General features: G+C 43.1%; 1 protein-coding gene across 1 annotated transcript; it reads left to right on the forward strand.

The window, feature by feature from the left end:
* The first annotated feature begins 2,828 nt into the window (after window positions 1–2,828).
* Window positions 2,829–12,725, forward strand: LOC137375989 (protocadherin-18-like). The gene is made up of 4 exons (XM_068043843.1): window positions 2,829–5,768; window positions 9,119–9,207; window positions 9,300–9,466; window positions 11,149–12,725. The coding sequence occupies exons 1-4, from the start codon at window positions 3,291–3,293 to the stop codon at window positions 11,799–11,801; spliced, it is 3,387 nt and encodes a 1,128-aa protein (XP_067899944.1). The 5' UTR covers window positions 2,829–3,290; the 3' UTR covers window positions 11,802–12,725.
* The last annotated feature ends 361 nt before the right edge of the window (window positions 12,726–13,086 follow it).

A 13,086-nucleotide genomic window follows, 5' to 3' on the forward strand; every position in this document is an offset into this window, starting at 1 on the left:
GATTGGAGAAGTTGTCCTTAAAGAAGAGAAGGTTGAACGGAGATTTGATAGAAGTGTTCAAAATCATGAGGGGTCTGGACAAAGTGGATAGGGAGAAACTGTTCCCATTGGTAGAAGGGTCGAGAACTAGAGGTTAAGGTGAATGGCAAAAAAGGGGGACCTGAGGAAAAACTTTAAGCAGCAAGTGGTTAGAATCTGGAATGCACTGCCTGACAGTGTTGTGGAGTAACATTCAACTGTGGCTTTCAAAAAAGTATTGAAAAATTGAAGGAAAAAAATGTAGGGCTACAAGAAAAGACAGGAGACTGGGACCAGCTGTGTTGGCTTTGCAGATCTATATCTATCCATATTTTTCAATATATGTTTAAGTAGCTCATGATAATTTTGAGTTTATCAGAACTCTTACTAAAGAAAAGCTTGGAGATCCCTGAGTTAGCAGCACCCCACACGCGTGCCTCAACACATTCACAATAAAGAATTCTTGGAGAAGCACTAAGTCCTGATAGTTGCACGTGTGACACTCTGCTTTTCATTGTCACCCAAAGACTTCCATTGTAAAAAGGGATGTTGCTATGCTAAGTTCTGCGGGGCCAAAACTCCGTGATCAGTATTGTTACAACATTTAAACTTAAATATAGATTACCAGAACCCAGAAATCACTTATAAATACGGAATTTACAGGGGAACATCGTAATACTATTGAACGTTCCACAGACAATTTCTAAAGTTTACATAAGAAACGGAAAATATACTTTAAAACCCCATGTCACATGACACTTCGAAGGAGTTGGGGCAGTTTTCAAAGTTAGTTGTACTCTAATATTTGTATTAAGAAAATAGCATGCACACATCGATCCGAAAATACTGCAGGGTATGAAATACAATAAGCAGATATGAACAGGAACTTTTCGAATATCACAATGTAGTTTTCATAAAGTCCAAACTCATAGATCTGTCCCTTTCGTAAAACTCTCTCGCCTTTCGGTGACGGTGAATCGACTTCATCCGAACTTCTTCAAACATCCTTAAAGTAGCAGAAAATGTTTTCAACGATGCATTTCGTCTCATTGGCTGTTAAATAGATATTGCACGTGAACTTACACAAAAACCTGATTTTCTAAGAATTATCAGAACTTCTCGAAACAGAGCGTGAACTAATAGAATTATCTGATCACTGGAATCCCTTTGAGCTGAAGTAACGTGCCCTATTGGTGTTTATGGAGGGTTTTTTTTTGCTAAAGCTGAATTGATGTAATTATTGGAACGATTGTTGGAGATTTGCGCCAGATGGCCGTGGGCTTCTCAAGCTGCAGTTGCTCGTGTTTGCTTTTTCTCCTCATATAGGATGCTAATTCGCAGATAAGTTCTGAAAAGGCCGCAAAGTTGTAAAACAGTATTCATGGGGTAGAATGCCCACCGGCGTGACCTATTACTAAATACATTCATGAGGCACCCTTCTTTTATCCATGATTTTCCACACGCCGCTGCCTGTATGGAAGATCAGTAATAGCTTTTAAAAGGCATTTGAGTGCAGGAGAAAGCGAGAGTCTGTGCTTCGCTTTCACGTCTGTCTGGAATCTCCTTAGTGACTTTAAACCCACCCCCCTCCCTTTCCCAGCGCAACAAAAAGAGAGACCAACTTAGAGAAAACGACGGACAGTGAGGTTTAGAGAACCATAGAAAGCAGAGAAAAGGGGATTATACTAAGTAATAAAAAGCGCAAAACAAGCCGATGCAGATGGTTGATGAAACTTTAGTGTTTCTGTTGCAATAAAGATTATTTTGCCACTATTGCAGGTGTTTATATTTCAAGCCAGATTTAATCGATGTAGACCACAGTAGCTTTTCATGTAAGCATTTATTCTGGAGAACTCCGTGCACGTGAATTGCAAATAGACACCAAAAACTCAGCGTGCAATCCATTTATGGCATCATGTTGTTTGAGTGACACTTGGAGTTTGGACTTTTTTTAAAAAATGACAACAACGATTGAGAATTTTAATATACAACTGAATTATTAAAGCTGCGAGCTTGCCAGTCTTCACAAACAGTAAAAATTTAGAGGTCTGAACTCGTCAGCCCTGCCTGTGAAGGCTGAAGACTCGTGAGTTGTCTCTTCCTAACAAGTTTACTGATTCATCAGAGAAATCGTGAAATGTGTACTCAAAAAAAACAACACTCTTGAGATAATCTGGAAAAGATTAGTAATAAAGGGGAAAATTGAATAACTGGCATGTCTTCAGGAAACATAATAAAGTTAAGAAAACACACATTCAAGCTGGAAAATAGATGTGCGAGTGGGCTGATCCAATATAGTTCATAAAAAGAGAACCACAAAAGTGAAGGCAAATCAGTCAGTATCTACGGAGCCAGCCGAAACTTGAATTGAGTGAAAAATGCGTAAAATTGACGGGAAGAAGAGCAGGAAATAATTAGGTTTCGGTGGAGACAATCAAAACGAAGCTCGTACAATGGGACATGAGAAAAAGAGGAAACGGAGGAGAAAGTAATCAGAAAATTTATGGTTCGGTGAAGGGACTATAGGTGAAAAGAGAATGGGAAGCAGGGGAATTAAAAGAAAAAAGGTAGTTGGCTCTGATACTGGACCCCAGCTAGAGGTAAGGGAGAGACTGGGAATTGTCAGCAGCCCCACTTTCTGACATTGCTCGCTGCCGGCTGGAGGGCGGGAGCCAATAGGCGGGGTCGGGCCCGCCCCCCTCGCTGACGGATGCGCGCTCTGATTGGCCGCGGGGATTTGGGGAGGCGCGACGCGATTGGCTGGCTCGGCTGGCGGCACGCGCCTTTTGGGAAAGTTTGAGCGAGTTGCAGTGAAGTTTGTGTTGAGCTGGAACCGGAGCCAGAGCAGAGTGAGAGAGCCCGGCCACGGTCAGAGGCACACAGTTACTCGAGTCCAGAGTGCGGCTGTCTTTTACAGACAAATACCCCACCCCCACACCCCCGAGAAAAAAAAAAACAAATCAACACAGCTCAATTTCAATCGCAGAGAGATTATTTTACAGAATTAACTCTTCGCCGCAAAAGTGATTTACAAAGAAGGAAGTTAGCAACAGATCGACTGCGGGCGCGGCGACTTTTCCACGAAGGCTGCTTTGTCTTGACTGCCGTCAAAATCCAGTCATCAAATGTGTCCCGGGTGTGAATAAGAAGAGCGGCTCGAGGGAAGCAACAGGAGTTTACTTTTGTATTTGCAAACAACACGAAGCAACGAGCGACAGAAGGCGAGTGTGTGTCAGGGCTTGGGGTGGGAGGGGAGGGGAGGGGGGTGCTTCATGAAGATGGAGAAAGTGCTGAAGAAGAGTGCGAGGCGCCGGGCTTTCTTCCTGTCTCTTGTGCTGACCAGCTGGATGTGTGAGGATGTGGCGGGCATTATCGTGAAGTACCGAGTGTACGAGGAGCAGCCGGTCGGCACGGTGATCGGCCGCCTTTCGGAAACTTTGGCCGACCAGCTGAACCCTTCCTCCAAGCGCTTCCGAGTGATGCAGAGGGTGAACTCGTCGCTGCTGACCGTGCGGGAGGAAGACGGGCAAGTGAGCATCGGCGAGCGGATCGACCGGGAGCAGCTGTGCAAGCGGACGGCCGCCTGCAGCATCAGCTTCGACGTGATCACCCTGCCCACCGAGCATCTGCAGCTCATCCAGATCGAGGTGGAGGTGCTGGACATCAACGACAACTCGCCGCAGTTCCCCCGCTCGCTCATCCCCGTCGAGATCTTCGAGAGCGCCTCGGTGGGCGCCCGCTTCCCGCTCGATAGCGCCGTGGACCCGGACATGGGGGATAACTCGCTGTACACCTACTCCCTCACCCCCAATGAACACTTCGCGCTGGAGGTCCGCACCAGGACGGACGGCGCCAAGTACGCCGACCTGCTGGTGATCCGGGAGCTGGACCGGGAGCAGCAGGCCAGCTATGAACTCCGCCTCATCGCCTCGGACCGAGGCACCCCGCCCAAGTCGGGCTCGTCGCTTCTGAAGATCAGCATCGCCGACTCCAATGACAACAGCCCGGTTTTTGAACACGCCGCCTACACCATCGACCTCCTGGAGAACTCGCCCGAAGGCTCCCTGCTCATTGACTTGAACGCGACCGACCCGGACGAGGGCAGCAATGGCAAAGTCATCTACTCCTTCAGCAGCCACGTGTCCCCGCAGGTCATGGAGACTTTTCACATCGACGCCGACACTGGCCACTTGCTCCTCCTCAGGCCGGTGGACTACGAGCTCAGCCAGACCTACGAGATCGACGCCCAAGCTCAGGATCTGGGTCCCAACTCCATCCCGGCCCACTGTAAGATCATCATCAAGGTGGTAGACGTGAACGACAATCCTCCCGAGATCGCCATCACCCTTGTGCCTTTGGGCAGCGACGTGGCTTCTGTGTCCGAGGCGGCCCCCAAGGAGACTTTCATCGCCGTTGTCAGGGTCGAGGACAAGGATTCGGGACTGAACGGGCAGGTGGTGTGCACACTGCAGGGACATGGGCACTTCAAGATCCAACAGACTAACGAGAAAAACTACATGATCCAGACCAACGAGACTTTGGACCGGGAGAAAATCGCCCAGTACAAGCTGAAAGTGATCGCCGAGGACATGGGCACTCCAAGTTTCACCACCGTCCAGTACCTCACCGTCCAGATTACTGACGAAAACGACAATGCTCCCCAGTTTCAGAAGAGAAAATACGAACTGTTCCTGACCGAAAACAACTCGCCGGGGGTCTTCATCACCTTAATGACCGCCACCGATTTGGATTTTGCCGAGAACAGCCAGGTTACTTACACCATTCTGGAGTCCTACATCTCTGGGAGCTCCATCACCACCTACCTGACCATAGACCCATCCATTGGGGCAATCTACGCACTGAGGACCTTCGATCGGGAAGAGATCAACAGGATTTCATTTACAGTCCAGGCCAGGGATGGAGGGACACCTCAACTTGCCACCAACACAACAGTTGTTTTGACCATTCTTGACCAGAATGATAACTCGCCAACCATTCTAAAGCCCGTTTTGCGCAATGGTACAGCGGAAGTGTCAATCCCTAGTGATGCTGGGCCCAACTATTTAGTGACCACCATTGCAGCAATCGATAAGGACTCTGACCAGAATGCCGAGCTCACTTGTAGCATCTTAGATGGCAACCAAAATGGAATTTTCATTTTGGATCCAAGAACTTGTGATGTTTATACCAATGATAGCTTAGTTTTGGGTCAGGAGAAAAGTTGGGACCTCATTGTGGCTGTGCAAGATAAAGGAATCCCGAGTCTCAGCACAGTGGCTGCCTTAAAAGTTATGCTGGCTGAACCTGGAGAAGAAATCCACCATGGTGAACAAAATAGCTTAGATGACTCAATGATCATCATCATATCTTTGGGTGTGATCTGTGCTGTTTTGCTCATCATCATGGCCATGTTTGCCACACGATGCAATCGGGAAAAAAAAGACACCAGATCTTACAACTGCCGAGTGGCAGAATCCACTTATCAACACCACCCCAAACGACCATCCAGACAGATTCACAAAGGGGACATCACTCTGGTACACACAGCTACCGGAACTCTGCCCATCAGATCCCAACACAGGGCTTCTCCTTCCTCCTCGCCAACACTTTCCGGAATGGATCGGGGTCAAATGTGCAGCAGGCAAACCAATCATAGCCGCCAGTCACTCAACAGTTTGGTGACCTTATCCTCTAACCATTTACCTGAGAATTTTGCACTGGAGCTCACACACACCTCTCCACCTGTTGAGGTGAGCATCTTGAATGCTGTGCTTTATATACATAGAGTTATTTGTGGTTCATTTAGTTTGTGGTTCCAAACAATTGTCTCGGATGGCCCTCCCATTCTTGCCACACTTATGAAAGTAATTCACACAAAAGACAATATATACTTGTGAAGGTGTTGGCATATGTTGCCACCAACCTCTACCATATTCTATTTCTTTGTGTAAAATTGTTTTAACCTATAACCTTGTATTTTTCATATCCATTTTGTTTTGTGAAAATCTTATATTTATTCCATTGTTGCATCTGAAGTGTCGAAATATTGGGCTGCTCAATGGTTTAGCTGGTTGTAATGTGAGCACTTGTGTGATTTAAGCCAGCAAGGTGCCTGGTTCAATCCCTGGTTTATGGTGTATTAGTTCATCTAAATGGGATCAGTGGTAGGAATACCACAATTATTCTCAAGCATATCTCGGCTGGAAGGTAATAAAATTAGCTTTTAATTACTATCTTGTGAACTGTGATGGAAGTGTAGGTGCATAGGCATCTGGTAAAGACTTGGTAAGGGCTGCCTGATGGATAGTGAGATCAAATAGCCCATCCTCAGCCACTGTCCATTCTGCTACTTCAGGGATGTGTCAGAAGGCATCCATTACCCACAGAAGCATAACCCATCAAAGTGGGTTGGGAAGATTATGAAAAATGTTTCAACAGTTCTGAGAGTCTAAGTGTCATTTGTGAAATGAAAAGTGAACAGGTATTTAACATGTATTTGCATCGGCCTGACTCAGATTTTATTGGAAGTTTCCAATGTAGTGAACGGCGCACACAGATCACATGCCTCCAGATCACCAGATGTTTAAAAGTGGCGGCACTGAGGCGTGACCTCAGTGTCGTTGCAGGAAGGCAGCCATGTGACCACTGGATAGGGGAAGAGGGGGGAGTGATGGCCTCGTCAGTCTGCGATGGTAGACTCTCTGCAAAAGTGGGCGCTGTTTCGGGTGGTGGGTTCTTTGCAAGGGTGGGCTCTGACTGAGATGATGTCATCCCAGCACGGGTCCCAGCGGTGGCACCGGAAGTGGGTGCCATCGCCGCATGTCACATGTGTGGCCTGCTGACCGCGATTACATGCAGGGGGCCCGTCCTATTCCAGGACAGGGGTGGCTACAAGACTTTGTTGGCAGAGTCAACTAATGAAAATGCAGGTGCTGGTGCCATCTTTAAAGCGCTGCAGGCACTGCTTGTCCTGCTGCTTTTTAATGATACAGTGAAGCTGGAGCACTGTTGGTCCCACCCCCTACCCCCCCCACCTCACTGCTGCTGTTGCTGCTGGATACACTATTGCTGCTGTGGCTGCTGGACCCCCTTCTGCTGCTGCTGCTGTTGTTGGAATGAGTTCTAAGGAAGTAACACAATAGTTGTTGCTGCTGGATTCCCCGCCCCCTCTTAACCACCTGAGACAGTGCCCACCCTTGCGGATAGCCCACCAGCCCAGAGAGTCCATCACCTGAGTCAGAGCCCACCCCTGCAAAGAGCCCACCACCTGAAACAGCGCCCACCTTTGCAGAGAGCCTACCATCGCAGGCTGACGAGGCCATCACTCGCCCCTCTTCCCCTATCCAGTGGTCACCATAGCTGCCTTCCTGCAGCGACACTGAGGCCTTACCTCAGTGCCGCCGCTTTTAAACAGCTGGGGAACTGGAGGCATGTGATCTGTGTGTGTTGTTCACTAAATTGGTAACTTCCAACAAAATCTGAGTCAGGCTAAATACATGTTGAATACCTTTTCAGCAATTGTAACTCTGCCTTGGGCCTTTCCCGCTACTGATAAAATATGGAACCAATGTCACAACTTTGGGTTTCCGCTCGAGTGTGACCTGTTCCAATTTTGTGGCCCCTCCATGCCTCCAACCCCACTCCAGCTGGCCAGATAAAATTCTGCCTATTACGTGCAATATACACCTTATCACATGGGATGTTTCATTTCATTGATACAGCAGTGTAGTTGTTGTTTCATTGAAATGGAAACCGCTATGCCACTTAGAATACCACAATATAACACAGGCGCACCTCTGTAGCAAATATTACTGCACTGAGTAATGAATGTGTCAAATTCCTGTGTGCAGGCACTGCTTGTACTGCTGCCTTTCACTGATACAGTGAATCTGCAGTGCTGCTGGACCCCCCCCCCCACCCCCAACCCCCTCACTGCAGCGATACTGAGGCCTCGCCATTAACCTGCTAGCTTTAAATGGGTTACAACTTCTCTGAAGTAGTGCACACAGATTTAGAGTGAAAGCGCTAATTGGTTTACTGAAAATACCACTTTCTAAGTGTTAAGTAAATAATTAGTAGAGGAGCACAATGCCCAACATCTTACATTTTGCTTATTTAATTTTACACCTTTATGATCCAATCTCCTTCCAAATATTTATTTTGAAGTGGAAGGACTCCTTCTTACCACTAATACTCACTTCCACTTCTGTGTTTCAACAATCTAGTGAAGCCAACTCTGTATTAATAGCATGTAATGATGTACAACAACTTTCACAGAGTTGCGGAGACTGCATTAATCTGGAATTGAACATTTAAAACTTTTGTTACCAAGTGCCAGGTTCAAGCACCCAACACCCCTCAAACTGGCATTTTAATTTTTAGTGCATCACTCACTCCTGTTAAGATTATAACATTTAACTTGTCCCAAGTTTGCAAAAAAAACATGACCAAGGGGTTAGTTAAGATAAAGCAGCTTTGTAATAGAATTCTATCAAAGTATACCTGTAAAGGGAAGTAGGAAATCTTGCAATTGTGAAACAATAAATAGTTAGAATTCCTGACGATGAGAGATCTGAAGTTATGAGAAAAACATGCCCACAGGATCTAATTAATCATTTTACTTAGATTGATGATGCTAGATGTTAAGAGGTTGGATGAATTCCTCAATGTGGTTGTACCGTAGAATTGACTTACACATACTATTGTCCTATCTAAGGTGCAGTGTCTTACAATTCAACATTGTAGATTTTTAAAGCATTTCAATTACTTAAAAAAAATCCTCGTTATTGATGACACTTTGCTCCATGTCCTTCAATGGATCAGAGAAGCTAATAATCAAATTATATGGGGTGATTTTCCATTTGTTCACCATAACTTCAGAGAAGACCTATGAAAACCCTGGAAATAGTGTAGCAATGTTTACATTGTTTTTCCAGGATTTCCACAGTCCTTCCACTGAAGTTGCAGCAGACGATTAGGAACAACCCTTGTGGAAATTCACCTCCTATGCGTCAGAAAAATATTGCAGAAGTTATTAGAGAAGTGTTTGATTTAAAAAAAAGTCTGAGTAAATTTGTTTTTTTTTAATGTTTTCATTTAGCAAGTTTCTCAGCTGTTGAGTATGCTGCATCAAGGCCAGTATCAGCCAAGACCAAACTTTCGAGGAAATAAATATTCCAGGAGTTACAGGTAAAAACAAACTGTTGCATTTAATTCCTGTCTTTTCAGATGCATTCTTGTAATATCTATGGTTCTAATGATTTATCATTTATTCTTTGTAGATATGCTCTTCAAGATATGGACAAATTCAGTCTGAAGGATAGTGGTAGAGGTGACAGTGAAGCTGGAGACAGTGACTATGATTTGGGTAGAGATTCTCCCATTGACAGACTTCTAGGGGAAGGTTTCAGTGACCTCTTTGTCACCGACAGCCATCGATTTCATCCAGGTACACAGTCATGTCACTAATAAGCACATATTATTTAACATTTTCCGTACATACAATTATTGGCTGTTAGGGTTTTGCAACACTTGTTGCAATGTTTCATATTGATCAACGACTGGGGGACAAAATTTCTTTCAGCTTTCTGTACTTTGTGCCAATATCAAGCAATCTCAGGTCAAAACAAACTAATTAACTTAAAGATAAATCTCTTTCCTCTTTCGATCATATACCTTAACTCCAAACTCGAGTGTTTTTTTAGTTTCCAAATTATGCAAATTGTTGTTGAATCATAGTTTTGTGCTTTCATCTTGTGTGCATTAGGAATTGGATTGAAATTTTCAAAGCTCGTTTGATGCAAGACCCTCTAGCAAGTGGAGAGGAGACTTTAGGGTGATTCTGTGATGTCTCCCTTTAAGTGGAGAACTGTGCTCAACAGCAACGTGGGTTGGGGAATTATGATGTTTAGACCCATCAGTGAGCTGACCCCGCTCTGAGCATGGCTTCTTCTCTGGGAGTACAGAATAACCACTATCTCATTAGCTTGGTTGAGATTCTAATATATTATAACCCTTTTTTGTTACTTCCTATTTAATACACCTACAACAGTTTAACCAAAACAGATATAATTGGAGTAGGGTTCACTTTAAATGTAGGAAATTTACTCATTGTATATGAGATAAATTTAGAGTTCTTAATTTTAGCAGTACTATCAACTGGGAAAAAATGGTTTGTACCATTTGTACCAGTACAAATTTTGTGCGTGGAGTCTCAAAATCCCTGTTGAAGCAGAAGACCTGCTGTAGACAAAAGGATCCCATGTGGGCAGTATATTCAGTAGTATCTAAAATCTCACTGACTAATACTTTGCATGACTTCAAGGAAGCAGCCAAATGGTATTGTCTGAAATAAAACAACAATAAGAATTGAATATCAATTAAGTCATACAAATAAACATTATTGATAGAATGTCAAACATTATTTTCCTGTCTGAGATTTTATGCCCTCAGCCTTACTATTGAACATGCTGTGTTTTATAAGCTTTGTACTTTTCTAGCATTTCTAGTGTGGTGAATTGACATGTTCATCAATTTATACCACTGGAAGCTGAACACTGCAATTCCTGCCCCTGAGAAAATTTAGCAGTTTAAGTTTCGGTCTACACTAAAAATAGTTTTTTAAAAATTCATTCACGGGATGTGGATATCACTGATAAAGCCAGCAATTATTGCCCAACCCAAATTGCTCTTGAGCAGGTGGTGGTGAGCCACAAAAGAGCCACAAGGCTTGCTGGGCCATTTTAGAGGGCAGTTAAGAGTCAACCACATTGCTGTGAGTCTGGAGCTATGTATTAGCCAGACCAGGTAAGGATGGTAAATTTCCTTCCCTAAAGGATTTTAGTAAACCAGATGGGTTTTATATCAATCTGGTCGTTTCATGGTCATTATTACTGAGTTTTTCATTTCAGATTTTGTTAAATTTAAATTCTCCAACTGCCATGGTGGAATTTGACCTCTTATCCTTGGATCATTAGTCCAGGCCTCTGGATTACTAGTCTAGTAACATGACTATTATGCTCCCATGCCCACATAGTGGTGGAGTTGTGGGAAAGGTGATTAGAACATCTTCTGATCTGATACCAATGATCAGTATGATGGACAGTTTCTGAATGACTTTTGTTTTTGCAGCAATGAAGTTGTGCACAGATGAATGCAAAGTACTGGGTCACTCTGATCAGTGCTGGATGCCTCCTTTATCTTCAGGCATTTCTGCTGATTACAGGAGTAATATGTTTATTCCTGGGGAAGATTCTCAACAGCTACAGGAAGATGATTGTGACTCTTCAGATTCCAATGAGAAGAAAAAAAGCTTTTTAACCTTTGGCAAGGAGTCCCAGAATGAGGAGGCAGAGGATTTGGGGACTTCATCCCTCCTGTCAGAAATGAACAGTGTTTTCCAACGATTGCTACCTCCACAAATGGACATCTATGCAGAATGCAATGAAGTTGGCAGTGCAAATTCTTTGGAAACTAAAAAAGGACATTTGGCAGCAAAGCCAGTTCCCTATCCACAAGGGGTAGCAGCTTGGGCAGCAAGCACTCATTTCCAGAATCCAGTGAACAGTGTTGGTATTGCCCCTGTTAATCATATAAATCCGCCAACCATCTCTAAATGGTTGCCTGCCATGGAGGAAATCCCAGAGAATTATGAAGAAGATGAATTTGATAATGTTCTCAGCCAGCTTGCTCCCTGTAAGCGTGAGAGTAAACATGAACTCATTGATGCCAGTGAACTTGTAGCAGAAATTAACAAACTTTTACAAGATGTCCGGCAAAGCTAAAAGTGATTCTGTACTTTTTTTTCTTCCTTTTTTTGGAAACTGGAAGATACGAGAGTCATTGCCAACTATTTGCATTTATCAAGTAAATGTGTCTATGACTTTGAATACAGTTAATATTTTCACATTAAGTATACCAATTTGTGTAATTATGTTCGTATTTTAAAAATACATTTTGTATTCTATTTATATATTTTTCAAATAAAACTTATTTTTATATTCTCCTTTCCATCTTTTCATTACAAAAAGTAATTTTAAAGGAATTGTCTCAATGTAATAAAATATCTTAACGTCATTAATTGATAGCAAAGGTGGCACTACTTTGATGCACCACATCTTAATTAATACAATTCCAATATGTTCTGAAAAGAGTACTCTTCTATGACTGTTGGGTACCGCAGGGTATATAGAGTTAATCGACACTCACAACACATGTTTTAATTATTATTTGTGTAATGTCGCTATATTGTATATAGTTATTACTGTTTGTTTATAACATTTGTGGTGCCCCAGGGCACTTGCATTAATATCTTTTGTTCCTGTCTAGTGACACTGGGGCAACTCAGTATCACCCTTACAGATTTTACGAAAAGGTTGCAATTGATTCAGGCTGACACGGGTGACCCCAGTTTTGCACTGGCTGCCCACACCACAGTAGCTGTATCTTGCTGTAGCATCCTTTTTGGTTAAATTAAAATGTGTCTGTCAGAAATCAGAACCTTATGATACAAATATATTTTCTATGACATCGTACTGTAACTTGTAAAGGACAGCTGTACATTTCCTGGTAAAGTCCAGTGCATATACAGTACCTGATACTTGGAACCTTGCCTGGATTTTTGTTTACAAAATGATCCATATTATTCATTCTGTACTATTTAAGGGTGTACATTTTAGATTTTTATGCAATAATGATGCATTAAAGAGGCACTGTGCTATACAATTAATATTCCCCAATATGATTGGACAGATAATTTACTCTTGATTTTATTGCTAATTGTAAGTTATGATCTGTAATAGTTTGCCATTAATAACATGCATTCTGTTTATACCACATTCCAAACAAGCAATTGAAAAGGTAAACATTAGATGCAATTTTTAAAATTTACATGAAAATTATGTTGGTGTTCTGATTAAGTGGTTCCAGAAATGACACTATCATGTGTCATATAATTGGTTTTATTTTGATTTATTGGAGTGGAAATGTATTATCGGGATTTCTATTCACTCAACACAACAACAATTTCCATTTACATAGTAACTTTAACACAGGAAAATGTCCTAAAGT

The sequence above is a fragment of the Heterodontus francisci genome, chromosome 1 (assembly GCF_036365525.1).
Source record: "Heterodontus francisci isolate sHetFra1 chromosome 1, sHetFra1.hap1, whole genome shotgun sequence".
NCBI classification, from domain to species: Eukaryota; Metazoa; Chordata; class Chondrichthyes; order Heterodontiformes; family Heterodontidae; genus Heterodontus; species Heterodontus francisci.